The 20,285-nt window shown below is 36.7% G+C and overlaps 3 protein-coding genes across 4 annotated transcripts; all 3 read right to left on the bottom strand.

The window, feature by feature from the left end:
• Positions 1–696: 696 nt before the first annotated feature.
• Positions 697–6,246, bottom strand: LOC148913869 (neural cell adhesion molecule 2-like). Its single transcript, XM_089024233.1, has 11 exons — positions 6,071–6,246; positions 4,669–5,048; positions 4,220–4,448; positions 3,468–3,746; positions 3,006–3,272; positions 2,412–2,747; positions 2,233–2,274; positions 2,017–2,115; positions 1,553–1,580; positions 1,398–1,431; positions 697–1,320 (listed from the first exon to the last, which is right to left on the bottom strand). The coding sequence occupies exons 1-11, from the start codon at positions 6,150–6,152 to the stop codon at positions 967–969; spliced, it is 2,130 nt and encodes a 709-aa protein (XP_088880359.1). The 5' UTR covers positions 6,153–6,246; the 3' UTR covers positions 697–966.
• A 266-nt stretch (positions 6,247–6,512) lies between these two features.
• LOC148913868 (twitchin-like) lies at positions 6,513–17,088 on the bottom strand. The gene is made up of 21 exons (XM_089024204.1): positions 17,014–17,088; positions 16,704–16,860; positions 16,168–16,419; positions 15,792–16,070; positions 15,378–15,644; positions 14,575–14,910; positions 14,397–14,438; positions 14,182–14,280; positions 13,566–13,593; positions 13,405–13,438; positions 12,979–13,327; positions 10,545–10,922; positions 9,890–10,159; positions 9,530–9,811; positions 9,115–9,381; positions 8,314–8,649; positions 8,133–8,174; positions 7,917–8,015; positions 7,736–7,763; positions 7,581–7,614; positions 6,513–7,503 (listed from the first exon to the last, which is right to left on the bottom strand). Exons 1-21 carry the CDS (start codon positions 17,086–17,088, stop codon positions 7,150–7,152), a joined length of 4,008 nt encoding a protein of 1,335 aa, XP_088880330.1. The 3' UTR covers positions 6,513–7,149.
• On the bottom strand, positions 16,905–19,874 carry LOC148913867 (52 kDa repressor of the inhibitor of the protein kinase-like). Of its 2 annotated transcripts, XM_089025803.1 has the most exons (3): positions 19,702–19,845; positions 17,273–18,922; positions 16,912–17,069 (listed from the first exon to the last, which is right to left on the bottom strand). In XM_089025803.1, exons 1-2 carry the CDS (start codon positions 19,714–19,716, stop codon positions 17,543–17,545), a joined length of 1,395 nt encoding a protein of 464 aa, XP_088881929.1. In that variant the 5' UTR covers positions 19,717–19,845; the 3' UTR covers positions 16,912–17,069; positions 17,273–17,542. The 2 variants fall into 2 exon arrangements, with proteins under 2 accessions (XP_088881928.1, XP_088881929.1); XM_089025802.1 differs by having other exon boundaries at positions 16,905–17,069; positions 17,273–19,874.
• Positions 19,875–20,285: the final 411 nt, after the last annotated feature.

Raw genomic sequence — 20,285 nt, 5'->3', positions numbered from 1 at the left:
CAAATAATTGTTATCCTTTTTGTTTATTTTTCCGTTGTGTTCCTTAACTGCAAAATCGTTGTTTTACTCCAAAATAAACGTATTCTAGCAAATTAACGGCCGTTCCATACTTGGCTCTGTAAGTACCAACAACAACGCCTGACTCGTACCCAGTCGCTTCTCTTGTCTTATTGATCTCAGACTCGTACCCAGTCGCTTCTTTTATCTTTTCGATATCACGCTTGGGTTGATGGGAAGGAATTAGTGAGTTTGCGGTGAATCAAGGGAAGGAAGGAAGATAAAAGCAAAGTGTCGTCACTTATTCTCTCTCGTTTCCAAAAGCTATCGCGCGTGCATTAAAAAAGCATGAGTGACGACTGGGTAGAAGTGTGCAACAGCGCCACCGCAGGATGCTCGTTACTGCCAGTAGTATTCGCCTTTAGTACCATTGAGTACGGTGTCACCGTCGCGACAAGCAAAATCAAGACACAGACCACTGTCAATATATCAAATAAGATAATTCAAAGGGAAAGCATGCTTATCTTGATAAAGCATCCAACTCAATAAGTTTAAAGCAGATAAAATAGCAGAAAATATTAGATAATGAATTACTGCATGTATTTTTTTCATCTTTGGAGATTGCCTTTCATTTTTATGAAGACCATTAAATACGATCATTTTCGTTCGATGTCTTAAAAATATGATGGATATGTCACACTCAAGGAAAAATTTGCATTAATTGTGTTGCATTAATACTTATTACGCATTAAAAACAATGCTTTTATACAAGACGTAATAATATATTCGGTATTCTTACTTCTTACATTAGTTTTATTCCTAAATCACACTGACTTTTTCGGTTAATCAAATAATATATACATTTTTCACTATTCCAGATGACTCAAGGCTAACACTCTTGAACACTTTCGTTTCTAAATGAAAATACCATTTCACGTTAACCTGAATATTCTTGAACTTATATTATTGTCATATGGCAGACTCCCTGCTATTAGTCTGCAGGGATTCATAGGTAGAGTCTTGGTTTCCAATATTCAGGGGTTCATATGGGTGTTGCTCGTTATTATTATCAAGCCGCACATTGCGTTCCACGGATCTTGTTCGAAGTGGCTCGTACACTGGTCTTCGGACACCTTGTTCAGAGGTATCTGGGAGATTGAGATCCTCATAATGCCTGGGATGATCGGGCGGAATTTCTTCTTGAGGACTTACAATGTCATTTAGCTGTTGTATGGTTTCATATTCTGGTCCTGTATTGATAGGCGGCTGTGGAAATGATGTTGTAACAGCGGATACCACCTTTTTATCCATCTCAAGTTCGTTCTTAAAGAAAAAAGAAGTCTCTAAATCAATGGCAATATGAATAAATATATAGTGTTAAGTAAATGGCATCCACTTACAGAGTAGATCTCCTCATCAGCCGCTTTTTTGGTTCTGGAATTAAACAAAAAGAGGAACAATATATCATTTTCATAAACTTAGGTTATTATATATATATGATGATAAACATGTTTATAAGTTTCTTATCCAAGATGTTTTATTCATTATGTTTTACCTTTGGCTACCTTGCTTTCGTTTTAGACCTGAAAGACAATATAAATGTAAAGTTAATGAAGAAATCATAATTATACATAGCATGTGCATGTTACGTCATAGCGGCCTTGTTGATTGACGATAACAAAGCATTCCTCATTAGCTTCTCTTGTTAGATCAACATTGTTATCATATCTCAAGGAATTTTGAGTCACGTGGTTGTTAAAAAACAAAGTCAAATTCGGTGAAGTTTATTGCATAAGCATGTGACACATAAAAACTTTGCAATATTAATAAAGTTGCATCGTTTTTGGATCCGGACGGTTCCTGGGAAGTGCTGGGAATAATACAACAAAGCCCAACCCCATTTCCCCATTGCCAGGAAATGGGAGAAGAACATTATTTGGCCATTTCTCATTGAAAAAAAAAATCCTAAGATACCTACAGGTTACTCCTATTGCAATGACCAGTTTGACGCACACTTACAATGTAATCTGTCTTTTTTTCTCCACCACAGAAATTGCAGTAAATTCAAACCAAGAGAGAGAACGAGAATTGCGATAATGACTCCAAGAACAGTAGTGACTGGGAAGAGAAAAGTCAAAATTTTAATAATAAACAACAAATGACTAAATGAGTTATATTGTGGGTTGAGTTATTCTCGTAGAATTGCTTCATATTGTTATCATTCTTAGGACTTACTGTACTTCGAGCCTCCCATTGGACAGCTATTAACTGATTTACCTAAGACGTTAAACAGTTTAGAAATCATTAAAAAAAATTCTTTATGAGATCATCGAAAAGCAAGTTTCTTTAACCCGGCCATACCTCGCCCAGAATGAAATAAACTGTCCTATAAAATACTAAGGCCATGTACATACCACTGGCATATGCAGTCTTATCTGCTGTAATATTTACAGTTTTAACATTACGTTCATCCTTGATGCTTTCTCCATATTTATTCCACGCAGTAACTGTAAACTTGTACGTCTTTCCATATTTAATTGTCTTTCCCACAATGCATTCCACTAGAAGAGAATCTTTGACATGCTCTATCTTATTCCAGTCAGATTGTTCATTTTCTTCTTTCATGTAGATAGTGTAACGTGAAATCGTTGCCCCATTGTCATCAGGTTTTTTCCACGTTAAAAGAACTTTTCTTTTAGATTCGGCTTCTGTGAGTAGGGAAGTCAACAGTTCTGGAATGTCTGGTCTACCTTAATTAAGAGCGATGTAAAGTAATCAGCAGTTGTTTAATAAAATCATTCGCTGGGGAAAAATTACGCATTTAACTCCCTTGCCACATCAATCTAGGTCTCCCTCGGTACGAACCCGGCACTCGGGTATCACAAGTGAGGAGACTATGTAAGGTCTTAATGGGCATCATTAAAAAGTTGAAGGTTTTCTGACTATAGGCTGATATTTTAAAATAAAGTTAATTTATAGTTAGCCAACAAATGATTTGTTTTACTTACCTGTTTTCTTGGTTGTGATCATCTTGGTCGATGACACTCCATAACCAATATCATTCTTAGCATATACTGTAACACTATACTGACTGTCCTTCTTCAAGCCTGTTTGTACGGTGTGCGTGTCAATTGTCCTTAAAAAGATGTGTGAATCAGTTTCCAGTAAGTAACCAGTGACAGGACTTCCACCATCATCAGCAGGTTTGGTCCATCTCACATTTGCTGATGACGCTTCAATCTCGGTTATCGTTAATGTAACAGCACCTGGGGGAACTGAATGAGCAAACACAACTTCAACGCCACGCAGAAAAAGATAGGGCGGTAATTAAATCTTATTTTAAAATTCACAAAATTTCACAAAAAACGTGACAGGACAGCTTTCTTTTGAGATATTTCTTTGCATTTTATACTTTACCCCTAATATAACTGAGATAATATAACAAATGCATTCAAACACAGCGTACTTACACAACTGAGTCACATTGATAACATGTTCAACACTGCCAGCGATGTTTGCTGCTTTACATTTATACGATCCATAGTCTGCACCATCTTTCGTTGTTATCACCAATTGACTACCTTTAGCAATAGATGTGACACCAGTTGGTATTTCCTGACCACTGGGCTTGTACCACGTGATATCTGGTGTGGGTATCCCATCACTGACAATACACTTGAGGGTCACCTGTCTGCCATTCCATGAAGTATTATCACTGATAGACAGCTCTTTTGAAATCGTCGGCTTGTCTGAAAAAATGCATAAAGAATAAATTGAGAATTAAAAATACACATTTTAAAAACGAAACATTTTTCTTTTCTTACAAGCTATCAATTCTTGAGGAATTTAATATAGAACTGACGTGAAGAATATTCGTTAATGAGACCGTAAATGGACAGAGTTAACCAAATCAAGCCGACAAATTAATGCATTGCTGTGCATTGGAGTACGAATTACAGCATCATTTTATAGATGTGCTCAGTCCTGTTGCCGTAAACATCATTTTTGGTTAGGTCTTTACGTGAACACTTCAATAGAGCAACGACATCCGTCATTCTTGGACGCTTTTTGACAAGAATGATGCATTGTCTATTTCATAAGACTAAAATAAATTTATATAAAGTTAGGAAAATTCAGTTTCAGGAGTTTTGCAACTTTTGAACTTTTGTAAATTCTAGAGATTATGATATCATCTATTTTTTTCATTATTCCATATACTCACAGTAAACTGTTACACTTGTCCTTGCTGTGGTTGCGTCTTCGTTTGGATTATTCTTTGCCTCGCACTCATATACTCCAGTGTGGTATCGATTGATGTTATCTATCTGCAGTACAGCACTTCCTGCGGATCCTCGGCTCATGGTAACAATACTACCATCTGTGATATTCACCCACGTGATGTTTGGTGTTGGTGGACCAATAGCTGTGCAGTTTATCTTTAGATTATCTCCCTCGATAATATAGTATAAGTTGGTTGGGCGACTTGGTAAGAATACAGGACGTACTGAAACGTAGAAGATGAAATATAGAAGTATTAATTTTTTTGTTTTTTGTTTACTTTATTATTTAAAACTGGTCCAGACTTATGGCAAAAACACAGAACAACCTGAGAAATTAAATGCTTAGCTGTTCAATATATGCAAATGTTGGTTTAAAGACTATAAAAAATACCTTTAACGACGAGTTGCACTTGGTGTTCAATAGGTTTCCTGCTTTAAGTACCAGACTACATCGATATATCCCGTTATCAGCAGTAGTTACACTAGTAATGACTAGAGTAGCATTGGATTCTCTGATTACTCGATCAGGGTTCAGTAATCTCGGTGGACATGTTGCTCTATTGATGACAAAACTCCAGTTGTTGGTGTACTTGTCATCACTACCGATTTCCATTCCATTTCCTCCCTTGTCAATGAATGACCATACTGGTGAGTTAGGTTGAAACTCTAGTCTTCTATCATGCACATGGTAGTCCCACACAAACCTGGCTGTTCCTCCACTAGATACGTACAACACGCTGGGAGGGAAATGAGTGAAGCGAGCTGTTGTGTCTACAAAACAGCAACTTTCATGTAATATTGTTACTTGCATTTGACAATGAAATTATGTCTCTTGAATATGAATGATTCGAAAGAAATTCGTTTTTCGTTTTATTTGGGCAAAATAAATATGCTTTCCGTGTTAATAATGGTGACGTCAGGTAAGGTATTTGAGTGTTTTTGTTGTAAATAGTAATACTAAATGCTGGCCATCTTGAAAATAAAAATTTAAAATAGCTTTCATGTAAACCATGAGTAAAATAATGATGCTTTTTGAATACTGTATCTGTGAACCAGTTCGATTTTGTATGTTTAATTAAGCCTTATTAGACGTCACACTCATTAGCATATTGGAAGTATAAACCTTCATAACTTAGAAACGCTTCACTCAAATCAAGAAATATTTTACCATTCAACTATTTACTTCATGTAGAATCAGTACTTAAAGTATTGTCGAAGGGTTCATGTGCACTTTAACATCAGTCGATACAACGTTTGTCGATTACGAGTGCAGACATTGCAGTGTGACTGCCTTGAACTTTTTGAACCACAATGTTTTCAAAGTTCGTATCAGAAATCGTTAGGGTTTTCATTGATAAACTGGTTTTATCTTACTAATCATCAAAACTTTATAATAATGATAATAATAATAATAATTAACTTTGTTTATAGAGGATAACACTTGACAGTAATTCAACTGATAAACTCGTGGTCCTCTTTTAACGTCTCTAGTTAATTAGGGACGGGACCGCCATTAACGTGATCATCCGAGCCACGTGAAGGTCTAACCATTTGCAGATGTAATTACAAAGGCAGCACCTTCTCCTCAGTTATTTTAAGACCCTGAGTGTTGGTCCGGCCGAGGCTTGAACCACGACCTCCCGCACAACAGACCGACGCTCTTACCAACTGAGCTAACCGGGTGGCGGTGATTGATCACCGTCAAATATTAATCGCTGTAAATTTGTAGAAATTAGGAATCGCTGAAGAATTAATAAAAACAACATAAAGATAAGATTTAGTAATAGACTTACCTACGTGAGGAAGTAAATACAATGCACCGATGAAACCAAGAATGTAATAAGAAATGTTTGGTATCTGTCCAACACTCATCATGAGGGAGAATTTGACATTCAGAAAACTAACTCTTTGAAGATATGGTGGACTGTTTTATATGAAATCAGAACAGATGGTGTTCCGTGTCAGCAAGTCTTGCTGCATCAAATGCAAATTTTAATTATGCACATTTGTTTCTCGCGGTTGACCTTTTGTACTTCACTACAGCGTTTGTCTGTTTTAATGGGTAACGCAAGGGCACTAGAAGAACTAAACTTGGATTGGATTTTTATAGTATTTGCCGATTAATTAAATCAAAATATTGTTATACTTGTTTACTTATTTTGTCAGCTGTGTTCCTTTGCTGCACTAAATTGTTGTTTAACTCCAAATAAACGTACTCTAGTAATTTAAAGGCAGTGCCATTTAAATGTTTCTTTGTTTCTTTGTTGATATAACGTAACAAATAATCAAGTATCAAGAGTCAATATTCCTTATTCGAGTTGCTATTAGATGTAAAATGATTATGATAATTTTTTCAATATTTCTGTACATATATAAGGCCGTTGAATGCTTATTGTGACCTGAGTATTCTCAAGCACATGTCTGCAGGGATTGATAGGTTAATCAAAGAGTATGTTTACTATTCCAAATGACTCAAGGCTAACACTCTTGAACACTTTCGTTTATAAATGATAATACCATTTCAAGTTAACCTGAATATTCTTGAACTCCTATTATTGTCATATGGCCGACTCCCTGCTATTAGTCTGCAGGGATTCATAGGTAGAGTCTTGGTTTCCAATATTCAAGGATTCATATGAGTGTTGCCGGCCATGGTCATTACGTTTCAAAAAAGTCTTATTTCACAATTGAAATTTCCCCCCATTTATTGATTATTAAAACTGGATTAATTTTTATCCCCATTTAGTTATAATTTATATACTGTAACATTTTATCCTCTGATGTCACTGTTTGGCAATAAATTAAAGAAAAGTGAATCTGCATGTCCAACGCTTGTTGGCACCTTTTTGTTTAACATTAATGTTTTCTAGCTTTATAAGACAAACTCGCTGCTATTAGTCTGCAGGGATTGATAAGTAGAGTGTTGGTTTCTTATATTCAGGGGTTCATATGGGTGTTGCTCGTTATTATTATCAAGCCGCACATTGCGTTCCACGGATCTTGTTCGAAGTGGCTCGTACACTGGTCTTCGGACACCTTGTTCAGAGGTATCTGGGAGATTGAGATCCTCATAATGTTTGAGATGATTGGGCGGAATTTCTTCTTGAGGACTTGCAATCTCATTTAGCTGTTGTATGGTTTCATATTCTGGTCCTGTATTGCTAGGCGGCTGTGGAAATGATGTTGTAACAGCGGATACCACCTTTTTATCCATCTCAAGTTCGTTCTTAAAGAAAAAAGAAGTCTCTAAATCAATGGCAATATGAATAAATATATAGTGTTAAGTAAATGGCATCCACTTACAGAGTAGATCTCCTCATCAGCCGCATTTTTGGTTCTGGAATTAAACAAAAAGAGGAACAATATATCATTTTCATAAACTTAGGTTATTATATATATGTGATGATAAACATGTTTATAGTTTTCTTATCCATGATGTTTTATTCATTATGTTTTACCTTTGGTTACCTTGCTTTCGTTTTAGACCTGAATGGCAATGTAAATGTAAAGTTAATGAAGAAATCATAATTATACATAGCATGTGCATGTTACGTCATAGCGGCCATTTCTCATAGAAAAAATATCCTAAGATACCTACAGGTAACTCCTATTGCAATGACCAGATTGACGCACACTTACAATGTAATCTGTCTTTTTTTCTCGACCACAGAAATTGCAGTAAATTCAAACCAAGAGAGAGAACGAGAATTGCGATAATGACTCCTAGAACAGTAGTGGCTGGTAAGAGAAATATCAAAGTTTTAATAATAAACAACAAATGACTAAATAAGTTTTATTGTGGGTTGAGTTATTCTTGTAGAGTTGCATTGTATTGTTATCATTCTTAGGACTTACTGTACTTCGAGCCTACCATTGGACAGCTATTAACTGATTTACCTAAGAAGTTAAACACAGTTTAGAAATCATTAAAAAAAAAAAAATTTATATCATCGAAAAGCAAACTTCTTTATCCCGACCATACCTCGCCCAGAAAGAAATATACTGAAATAAATACTAAGGCCATGCATGTACATACCACTGGCATATGCAGTCTTATCTGCTGTAGTATTTACAGTCTTAACATTACGTTCATCCTTGATGCTCTCTCCATATTTATTCCACGCAGTAACTGTAAACTTGTACTTCTTTCCATATTTAACTTTCGTTCCCACAATGCATTCCAATAGAAGAGAATCTTTGACATCCTCTATCTTATTCCAGTCAAACTGTTCGTTTTCTTCTTTCATGTAGATAGTGTAACGTGATATCGTTGCCCCATTGTCATCAGGTTTTTTCCACGTTAAAAGAACTTTTCTTTTAGATTCCGCCTCTATGAGTAGGGAAGTCAACAGTTCTGGAATGTCTGGTCTACCTTAATTAAGAGCAATGTAAGGTAATCAGCAGTTGTTTAATAGAATCATTCTCTCGGGAAATTACGGTTACCTATAAGCAGTAAACGTAGATATGGCGTAATGAGAATCTAGGATAAATTAGCTGTAGTGCAGTTGTTGTGGTGCAGTTGCTGTAGTGAATCCCCTCCCCAGTGCAGATAACTCCCATGCCACATCAATCTGGGTCTCCCTTGGTACTAACTCTACACTTGTTATCACAAGTGAGTAGACTATGTTATGCCTCTTCCTTGATTTAAATGTTTCCATACACAAAAGCTCACCAGCTAAATTCCATTTCGATCTGTGAGTTACCTTTGCCCTAACTGTTATTAGCCCGGACGTTGTTTCAGGACATCGATAAAAACTGGAAGGTTTTCTGACTATAGGCTGATATTTTAAAATTAAGTTAAATTATAGTTAGCTAACTAATGATTGGTTTTACTTACCTGTTTTCTTGGTAGTGATCATCTTGGTCGATGACACTCCATAACCAATATCATTCTTAGCATATACTATAACCCTATACCGACTGTCCTTCTTTAAGCCTGTTAGTACGGTGTGCTTGTCAATTGTCCTTAAAAAGATGTGTGAATCAGTTTCCAGTAGGTACCCAGTGACAGGACTTCCACCATCATCAGCAGGTTTGGTCCATCTCACATTTGCTGATGATGCTTCAATCTCGGTTATCGTTATAGTAACAGGACCTGGGATAGCTAGATGAGCAAACAGATCTTCAGTAACAACATCTCAATGCCGTATGGAAAAAAATATATTTTACTTTCCAGAAGTTTTGGTACTCGATCCCTAGGTTGGATAAATTGCTGGTAATGGTTTTACATGCATGACCTAATCTATACTTACACAGTTGAGTGACATTGATGACGTTCTCATCACTTCCCAGGATGTTTGTTGCCCGACATTTATACTGCCCATAGTCCCCTTGGTCAGCAGTTGTCAGTACTGTCACCACACTACCCCCGCCGGGTACAATGTTAACACCTGTAGTGATCAGTTGATTTGTTGGTTTGTACCATGATATCCGTGGTGCAGGTAAACCAGTTGTAAAACATCTCAGTCGAATACTGTTACCGTTCCATGACTTTAAAGTCATAGAAGACTCTGATGTGTTGATTCCAGGTAAATCTAATAGTTCAGAAGGGAAGGAGGAATTTTAAAATTATGGGCATTTATACTTCATTAAATAAGGAATTCTATACTTACAGTATACTACTACCATAGTCTGTGCAGTGACTGGATTCTCATCAGGGTTGTTCCTGGCCTGACACTCGTACGTCCCATTCTGATCTCTTCTAATGTTTGGTATTCTCAGGGTAGCACTTCCTGTTCCTGTAATCTTGGTCACGTGACCTGCTATCTGTACCCACTTGACGTTAGGTGTTGGTGGACCAACAGCAGTGCAAGGCAGACTCAAATCTTGACCCTCTGCTATATTCTTTGTTAGTGGTGGCTGTGGCTGGAACTTGGGGGTTACTTTTAAAGAAAATGTAGTAGAAAACATCACGTTTATGTAAACACGTTGAAGAGGCAATAGTTTGTACAAAAACATTTTGTTCAAAATGGTCCAAAGTACCCCCTACCCTCAAATAGCTGTACGTTACAAAGATTGATTTAAATAAGCTCCAGCATACCCGCTTATAAGGCAACCCAGTGCACGCTCCAAGAGCGTCTTGTTTATTTTCGGTCTCTCACTGATATTTGAATTATATAGCGACCAATACAGTACAATCTTATTTTTTGTTTACTTTAATATTTAAAGCTGTTCCAGGCTTATGGCAGAAAGACAACAACCTGAAAATATAATTGCTTAGCTGTTCAAGATATGCAAATGTTGGCTTAAAGACTATTAAAAAAATACCTGTCACAACTAGTTGCACTTGGTGGTTGATATTGTCTCCTGCTTTAGGTATCAGACTACATTTATATATCCCACTATCGGCGGTAGTCACGTTAGTAATGACTAGAGTAGCATTGGATTCTCTGCTTACTCTATCAGGGTTCATTAATCTTGGTGGACATGTTACTCTATTGATGACAAAACTCCAGTTGTTGGTGTACTTGTCATCACTACCGATTCTCCATTCATTACCTCCCTTCTTATAAGACCATAATGGTGAGTTGGATTGAAACTCTAGTCTTCTATCGTCCACATGGTAGTCCCACACAAACCTGGCTGTTCCTCCACTAGATACGTACAACACACTGGGAGGGAAATGAGTGAAGCGAACTGTTGTGTCTAGAAAACAGCAATTTTCATGTAATATTATTACTTGCATTTGACAATGAAATGATGTCTCTTAAATATGAATGATTCGAAAGAAATTCGTTTTTCGTTTTATTTGGGCAAGATAAATATACTTTCCGTGTTAATGATGGTGACGTCAGGTAAGGTATTTGGGTGTTTTTGTTGTAACTAGTAATACTAAATGCTGGCCATCTTGAAAATACAAATTTTAAATAGCTTTCATGTAAACCATGAGTAAAATAATGATGCTTTTTAAATACTGTATCTATGAACCAGTTGGATTTTGTATATTTAATTAAGCCTTAATAGACGTCACACTTATTAGCATATTGGAAGTATAAACCTTCATAACTTAGAAACGCATCACTCAAATCAAGAAATATTTTTACCATTCAACTATTTACTTCATGTAGAATCAGTACTTAAAGTATTGTCGAAGGGTTCTTATGCTCTTTAACTTCAGACGAAACAACATTCGTCCATTACCAGTGTAGACATTGCAGTGTGACTACCTTGAACTTTTTGAACGACAATGCTTACAATGTTATGGTATTAGAATCGAACCGTTTTCATTGATAAACTGGTTTTATCTTACTAATCATCAAAACTTTAGTTGACCACCTTCAAACATTGATCGCTGTTAATTTGTAGATACAGTATTAGGAATCACTGTAGAATGTATAAAAACAACATAAATAAGTAATATATAATTTAGTAATAGACTTACCTACGTAAGGAAGTAAATACAATGCACCGATGTAACCAAGAATGTAATAAAAAATATTAGGTATCTGTCCAACACTCATCGTGAGGAAGAATTTGACATCCAGAAAACTAACACTTTGAAGATATGGTGGACTGTTTTATATGAAATCCGAACAGATGGTGTTCAGTATCAGCAAGTCTTGCTGCTGTAAAAGCAAAAATTAATTATGCACATGAACACGTTTGTCGTGGTTGACCTTTTGTACTTCATTCCACCGTTTGTCTGTTTTACTGGGTAACGCAAGGGCACTAGAAGACCTAAACTCGGATTGGATTTTTATAGTTTATTCCCGTTTAATTGAATCAAAATATTGTTATCCTTTTTGTTTATTTTTCCGTTGTGTTCCTTAACTGCGAAATCGTTGTTTTACTCCAAAATAAACGTATTCTAGCAAATTAACGGCCGTTTCATACTTGGCTCTGTAAGTACCAACAACAACGCCTGACTCGTACCCAGTCGCTTCTCTTGTCTTATTGATCTCAGACTCGTACCCAGTCGCTTCTCTTATCTTTTCGATATCACGCTTGGGTTGATGGGAAGGAATTAGTGAGTTTGCGGTGAATCAAGGGAAGGAAGGAAGATAAAAGCAAAGTGTCGTCACTTATTCTCTCTCGTTTCCAAAAGCTATCGCGCGTGCTTTAAAAAAGCATGAGTGACGACTGGGTAGAAGTGTGCAACAGCGCCACCGCAGGATGCTCGTTACTGCCCGTAGTTAATCAAATTCGCCTTTAGTACCATCGAGTACGGTGTCTCCGTCGCGACAAGCAAAATCAAGACACAGACCACTGTCAATGTATCAAATAAGATAATTCAAAGGGAAAGCATGCTTATCTTGATAAAGTATCCAACTCAATAAGTTTAAAGCAGATAATTACTATTAAAATATTAGATAATGAATTACTGCATGTATTTTTTTCATCTTTGGAGATTGCCTTTCATTTTCATGAAGACCATTAAATACGATCATTTTCATTCGATTTCTTAAAAATATGATGGATATGTCACAATCAAGAAAATATTTGCATTAATTGCGTTGCATTAATACTTATTACGCATTAAAAACAATGCTTTTATACAAGACGTAATAATATATTCGGTATTCTTACTTCTTACATTAGTTTTATTCCTAAATCACACTGACTTTTTCGGTTAATCAAATAATATATACATTTTTACTATTCCAGATGGCTCTAAGTCTAACACTCTTGAACACTTTCGTTTATAAATGATAATACAATTTCACATTAACCTGAATGTTCTTGAACTTATATTATTGTCATATGGCAGACTCCCTGCTATTAGTCTGCAGGGATTCATAGGTAGAGTCTTGGTTTCCAATATTCAGGGGCTCATATGGGTGTTGCCCGTTATTATTATCAAGCCGCACATTGCGTTCCACGGATCTTGTTCGAAGTGGCTCGTACACTGGTCTTTGGACCCCTTGTTCAGCGGTATCTGGAAGATTGAGCTCCTCATAATGTTTGGGATGATTGGGCGGAATTTCTTCTTGAGGACTTGCAATCTCATTTAGCTGTTGTATGGTTTCATATTCTGGTCCTGTATTGCTAGGCGGCTGTGGAAATGATGTTGTAACAGCGGATACCACCTTCTTATTCATCTCAAGTTCGTTCTTAAAGAAAAAAGAAGTCTCTAAATCAATGGCAACATGAATAAATATATAGTGTTAAGTAATTGGCATCCACTTACAGAGTAGATCTCCTCATCCGCTGCTTTTTTGGTTCTGAAAATAAGCAAAAAATAAAGAGGAACAATATATCATTTTCGTAACGGTAGACAATTATATATATGATGTGCATAAACATGTTTATAATTTTCTTATCCATGATGTTTTATTTATTATGTTTTACCTTTGGTTACCTTGCTTTCGTTTTAGACCTGAATGGCAACAAATTCAAAGTTAATGAAGAAAACGCAATTATACAGCATGTGCATGTTACTTCATCTTAAGCTCACACTTGTTTTTAGCTACTTATCTCTTCTTATTACTTCATCTTAGTTGACGATAACAAAGCATTCCTCATTAGCTTCTCTTGTTAGATCAACCAACATGGCGGCTGTTTTACTGTTATCCATATCTCAAGGAATTTTGGGTCATATGATTGCACACACTTTATCAAGTGAGAAGATTAAGAAGGAGAAGCCCAGAACGGATACCTTCATTTTCTCTGCTTTGGATTAAGCTTTTTTTTTTGATATTATGTTGTTAAAAAAAAGTGAAATTCGCTGAAGTTTATTGGATTAGTGTGTGACACATGACAACTTTGCAATATCAATAAAGTTGTATCGTTCTTGGTTCCGGACGGTTCCTGGTAAGTGCTGGGAATAATACAACAAAAACCAACCCCATTTCCCCATTGCCAGGAAATGGGAGAAAAACAATATTAGGCCATTTCTCATAGAAAACATATCCTAAGGTACCTACAGGTAACTACTATTGCAAAGACCAGTTTGACGCACACTTACAATGTAATCTGTCTTTTTTTCTCGACCACAGAAATTGCAGTAAATTCAAACCAAGAGAGAGAACAAGAATTGCGATAATGACTCCAAGAACAGTAGTGACTGGTAAGAGAAATTTCAAAGTTTCAATAATAAACAACAAATGACTAAATAAGTTATATTTGACTTGAGTTATTCTTGTAGAGTTGCTTCATATTGTTATCATTCTTAGGACTTACTGTACTTCGAGCCTCCCATTGGACAGCTATTAACTGATTTACCTAAGAAGTTAAACAGTTTAGAAATCATTCAAAAAATTCTTTATGAGATCATCGAAAAGCAAGTTTCTTTAACCCGGCCATACCTCGCCCAGAATGAAATAAACTGTACTATAAAATACTAAGGTGATGTACATACCACTGGCATATGAAGTCTTATCTGCTGTAGTATTTACAGTCTTAACATTACGTTCATCCTTGATGCTTTCTCCATATTTATTCCACGCAGTAACTGTAAACTTGTACGTCTTTCCATATTTAACTTTCGTTCCCACAATGCATTCCACTAGAAGATAATCTCTGACATCCTCTATCTTATTCCAGGCAGATTGTTCATTTTTTTCTTTCATGTAGATAGTGTAACGTGAAATCGTTGCCCCATTGTCATCAGGTTTTTTCCACGTTAAAAGAACTTTTCTTTTAGATTCGGCTTCTATGAGTAGGGAAGTCAACAGTTCTGGAATGTCTGGTCTACCTTAATTAAGAGCAATGTAAAGTAATCAGCAGTTGTTTAATAAAATCATTCTCTCGGGAAATTACGGTTACCTATAAGCAGTAAACGTAGCTATGACGGAATGAGAATCTAGGATAAATTAGCTGTAGTGCAGTTGTTGTGGTGCAGTTGCTGTAGTGAATCCCCCCTCCCCAGTGCAGTTAACTCCCATGCCACATCAATCTGGGTCTCCCTTGGTACTAACTCTACACTTGTTATCACAAGTGAGTAGACTATGTTATGCCTCTTCCTTGATTTAAATGTTTCCATACACAAAAGCTCACCAGCTAAATTCCATTTCGATCTGTGAGTTACCTTTGCCCTAACTGTTATTAGCCCGGACGTTGTTTCAGGACATCGATAAAAACTGGAAGGTTTTCTGACTATAGGCTGATATTTTAAAATTAAGTTAAATTATAGTTAGCTAACTAATGATTGGTTTTACTTACCTGTTTTCTTGGTAGTGATCATCTTGGTCGATGACACTCCATAACCAATATCATTCTTAGCATATACTATAACCCTATACCGACTGTCCTTCTTTAAGCCTGTTAGTACGGTGTGCTTGTCAATTGTCCTTAAAAAGATGTGTGAATCAGTTTCCAGTAGGTACCCAGTGACAGGACTTCCACCATCATCAGCAGGTTTGGTCCATCTCACATTTGCTGATGATGCTTCAATCTCGGTTATCGTTATAGTAACAGGACCTGGGATAGCTAGATGAGCAAACAGATCTTCAGTAACAACATCTCAATGCCGTATGGAAAAAATATTTTTTACTTTCCAGAAGTTTTGGTACTCGATCCCTAGGTTGGATAAATTGCTGGTAATGGTTTTACATGCATGACCTAATCTATACTTACACAGTTGAGTGACATTGATGACGTTCTCATCACTTCCCAGGATGTTTGTTGCCCGACACTTGTACTGTCCATAGTCTCCTTGGTCAGCAGTTGTCAGTACTGTTACTTCACTACCCCCGGGTACAATGTTGACACCTGTAGTGATCAGTTGATTTGTTGGTTTGTACCATGATATTCTTGGTGCAGGTAAACCAGTTGCTTTACATCTTAGATAAATACTGTTGCCACTCCATGATTTTAAACTAAAAGAAGAATTTGATAAATCTATCGCCGGTTTGTCTGAATTTGAAAAGAATCAAAGAAAGAGATAAGTTTAAGTGATTTATACAGATCTTATTTAGTTCAACAGTCAAGGCTATATAGTATTTGTACCTACACTGCACAGTAACTTGTATACTGGCCACTGCTTCTTTTCCTATCCCGTTACTAGCTGTACACGTGTATGTCCCTGCATGTGATGTGCTGACTGACGGGATGTTGTAGATATTTCCTGTGTAAACAGATCCTGTTGGTGTCTTCCATTTGATAGTTGGTGGTGGGTTTCCATCTGCATCACACTTGATACTCAGGGAGTCGCTCTCATTCATTGTTCTATTTAGGAACTTGTCGAAGATGATAGAAACCTGATCTGTCACGATTGCAGCAAAAAACACGTTACAATCATAACCCGAATAGCGAGGGGATCAAAAACAAGGAAATGGATGTCATTTGTTAAAATTGTGCAAGTAATATGCAAAACCAGAAGCATCAAAGATTCTAAAAATAGCATCAAAGATTCCAGAAATAGAAACAAATATCCTAAAAAATAGCATCATAGATTCTTAAAATAGCGTCAAAGAGTATGTATCGAGAGATGATATATACCCTGAGGAAGTCCAATGAACTGAAATCCCGCAGCATAGGTATACTTACATTTTACTATGACAGTTGCAGTTGCACTGTTAGTGTGTTCCCTGCTGTCATAGGTGTTCTTTGCTGTACATATGTACTTGCCAGCATCTGTTTTGATAGCATCAGGTATTCTAAGTGTTCCCCCAGCTACTGTGTGACCAGCTTTGACACCATTAGCCTTTGTCCATGATATGGATGGTGGTGGATAACCATCTGCTGTACAGATGAGCAGGGGTGGATCCAGGGTTTGGACATGAGTAGTTTACTCTGAATTTATACCCAACCCACCATACCCCTATTAGTTATAAACTGCCTAAAAGGATACATCTACCATAGCATGCTGTCTGCAGTCAAGATCCTTGTACAGATTTATCTCAGTTGAAGAATCTAGCACATCAAAGGACATCATGTGAAAAAAATGACATCAAAAGTATTAGTATGTAAAAGTACAATGCAAAATATATGCTATTAAAGGAAAAGTGGCATGGCAGCAAATTGAATACTTTATGAAAGATAGAGAACATACAGTCACAATATCAGTGTACTAGAATTTACATGTACTAGCAAATTATACAAAATGAATACATTACCTTATTTAGATTGAGGTGTTCCACTATAGATGAATTCATTGCTGAGTTCAGTTGAGAATATGTAAAGACCATTCAAGCTTAATTAAAACCCAGTGAACAATATTATAGATTTCAGAAAAGAATAAGTTTTTAAAAATTCCACCTTGTTCCTGTACTGTTCCCCATCAGTTTAAGGATTAAAAATCAGATAATTATTAATCCAGATGGAGCATAACTCACAAGTACTCTAAGAACACTGGAGTGGTGGTCCAAAAAATATTATATAAAATATTACTGTAAGATATTCTCCATTCTCATTCGTCTAGGATTTAAAGTAGCAAATAAATCTATTATTTCCTCAAGATCTAAGTCCATGTCTCTGTGGGAATGCATCAGTGCCAGTCCATTCATTCTGTCTTGAGCCATAGTATTTCTTAAGTAGTTCTTAAGATTACGGAGGGTTGAAATGGACCTTTCACAAGAAGCAGATGACATAGGGATAGTTATAAGGATTTGAAGTATGGTATGTATATTAGCATAAGCAACATTGTCAATGTGCTCAAGTGTCCCTTCTAAACTATCAGGGATTTCCTCTCCTAGATCATCTTTCCTCATCCACATTCTCTCCCACAGAATAAGTTCTGCTTGTAAACCTGCATAATTAGGTATATCCTGCCTATAATGTTCACAAAAGGCTAACACATTATCCTTCCAAACAATACCAGTGGCCAGCATAATTGATGGAATAACTGAAAGTGCTCTGTAGCAAACAAACACATCATCTTGAAATCTGTTGTTCAGTTGTTGGACTATATGGTCTAGAAAAACTACAGTTAAATTTGTCCTATAATATTCTTCAGGGTTTCGGGCTGCAGCATTGGCTCTGTGAACTTGTCTCTGAGCTACTCTAGGCATGGTTGGTTGAACTGAAACTTGACCTGCTAAAGTGACAGCTTCCTGGTAGAGTGCATTGTGCCTGGCATCAATGTCAGTTCTCATCTCTGTTAAGACTGACTTTAAAAGTGCAAGTTCATCCTTTGCCTTGAGAAGATCCATTGCTTTCTTTTGTAATTTGACAGTGAGAGGTCGGGTTAAATCTAACATGTGTCTAACAATAACAATAGCAACAATAAATGAAAAAGTTATTGCATTCAGTAAGGTCTGTGCATCATTTCTACTAGGTCGATTCCAGTCCCCAGTTCCAAGATCATTGTTGTTCATTGATATGTCTTCAAGCGTAGCAACAACAGGACGAAGAAGTTCTACAACTCTGTCCATTCCTTCTATTCTTTCGATCCATCTTGTTCGGCATACATTTATCAGAACAGTATGGTTAACTTGAGGCATTATCTCTTTAACCTTCATGACCAAATACTGCTGTCTCTTTGGTGAATTGTTAAAAAAATCAGAAATTCTTTTAACAGTATCCATCATGTTTCTAACAAGTGGTTGTTGGCATGTGTCAGCAACACACAAATTCAGCCTGTGGTTCATACAGTGAACATAAATTGCTTTGTCAAATTCATTTCTTATAAGTGTTGAAACTCCATTCAAGCAACCTGCCATATTGCCTGCCCCATCATAACACTGGCCTCTGCAGTCGTCCATAGAAAGTCCTAATTCTGCTACTGCTGTAAGTATTTTATCTTTGATGGCAGCTCCAGTTGTTCCCTCATCACAAAGAGAAAACCCAATAAATTCTTCTCTAATTATATTTCTTGAATCAAGAAATCTTATCACTAAAGAAAGATTTTCTTTGTTAGAAATGTCTGCAGCTTCATCTGCCATAACAGAGAAAAACTTACTGTCTCTGATTTCCTTTGACAAACTAGTTAAAATGTAAGAACCTACTGTTTCTATCATCTGATTCTGGATGGTTTTAGAAATGTAAGTTGCATTTCTGGGTGCAGTTTCCAGGTGATTCTGCAGTATTTGATCACCACTCTGCACTCGAAATTCTAGCAGAGCCTGAAAGTTTCCTGATAGACTAGCATTTGTTGGGTCATCATCGCGTTGACCCCGGAGAGCTATGTTGTTTCGCCCACAGAAAATTATCGTTTCAAACAAAGACTTAAGGACCGTCCTATTTCTATCGATTTGCTGTTGAATAATATTATTCAACTGCTGATCTACTGGGACCGCTTGCTGCCTCATTGTTTTCAAAAAGTTATCCATGGCAATTACAGCAAAATTGTGCATCTCACATTTACCGCTAGCGTGTTTTGTAAGTCTCGAAGCCGCTGAAGTCCAACATGTGAGTGGGGACTTCAACAACTTGTCTAATTTATGAGCATTTCTACCAGATTCTACTCCAAACAAAACGCAGGGAAAACAAAATGCTCCATCGAGATATTTAGAGTATGCAAGCCAGGGATATCTTCTAAGCCATTCAAAGACAAACTTACGAGGCTTTCTATTTTCTATTGACAGTGGGAAATCAAAAATCTCACCTGGTTTCCACACATTCTCAATGAACCCCAGCTTATCTTGTGGTGATGAAGAGCCAATTTCTTTAAAATTCAAGCCAATGTCGAAAGGAGAACAGTCCTCCCTCCTGCAAATCGGGTCGCCACGCATTGTAGAATATTCCTTCGTTCAAGCTACAGCAAGTCTATGACTCTAATCATAAGAACGAAAGAGACCCAACGGGGGTAGGTCTAGCTTTTTATAGTTTTGCCGGTAGTTTATGAGGTAGTTTGCAAAGTAGATAGCCAATCAGAAAAGGGTTTGAGTGGTTTCCAAAACAATCAATGTGTTTCCAGCCAATCAGAGAATTCTTTGAGTAGTTTACGATCATCACATCGGCCTAGCTCTACAACTACGCACGCTCACCCCCTGAGGTTCTATTTGACAAAGGCTGTTTTCCGATCGTTTTCCGATAGCATTCCGATGCGTACCGACGGAGATATCCGAAACCCGAAAATTTTTGCGAGAATCGGTAATAAATCGGCAGAAATGACGAGATTACTCATTTTTGTTTGACTTTTCCTTAATAATTAACTGAAAAACAACCAAGTGAGTTGTTTTCTAGAAG

Source organism: Actinia tenebrosa, unplaced genomic scaffold, assembly GCF_029948245.1.
Source record: "Actinia tenebrosa isolate PJP-AT-01 unplaced genomic scaffold, QUT_ActTen_1.0 PGA_scaffold0__85_contigs__length_37466705, whole genome shotgun sequence".
NCBI lineage: Eukaryota > Metazoa > Cnidaria > Anthozoa > Actiniaria > Actiniidae > Actinia > Actinia tenebrosa.
The sequence above is the reverse complement of the archived record's forward strand: the minus strand, read 5'-3'. Positions and strand labels throughout refer to the sequence as shown.

Bases quoted from the DNA above. Each gene is read 5' to 3' on its own strand.
- LOC148913869 (XM_089024233.1), bottom strand. From the start codon at position 6,152: ATGATGAGTGTTGGACAGATACCAAACATTTCTTATTACATTCTTGGT. The intron at 5,049-6,070 runs GTAAGTCTATTA...GCTGTTTTGTAG, and splicing joins GTATTTACTTCCTCACGTAG to ACACAACAGCTCGCTTCACT. The intron at 1,432-1,552 runs GTAAAACATAAT...GTTTAATTCCAG, and splicing joins CGAAAGCAAGGTAGCCAAAG to AACCAAAAAAGCGGCTGATG.
- LOC148913868 (XM_089024204.1), bottom strand. From the start codon at position 17,088: ATGTCCTTTGATGTGCTAGATTCTTCAACTGAGATAAATCTGTACAAG. The intron at 8,175-8,313 runs GTATGTACATGC...TTAACTTCTTAG, and splicing joins TAAGACTGCATATGCCAGTG to GTAAATCAGTTAATAGCTGT. The intron at 8,016-8,132 runs GTAAGTCCTAAG...TTCTCTTACCAG, and splicing joins AATGGTAGGCTCGAAGTACA to CCACTACTGTTCTAGGAGTC.
- LOC148913867 (XM_089025802.1), bottom strand. From the start codon at position 19,828: ATGCGTGGCGACCCGATTTGCAGGAGGGAGGACTGTTCTCCTTTCGAC.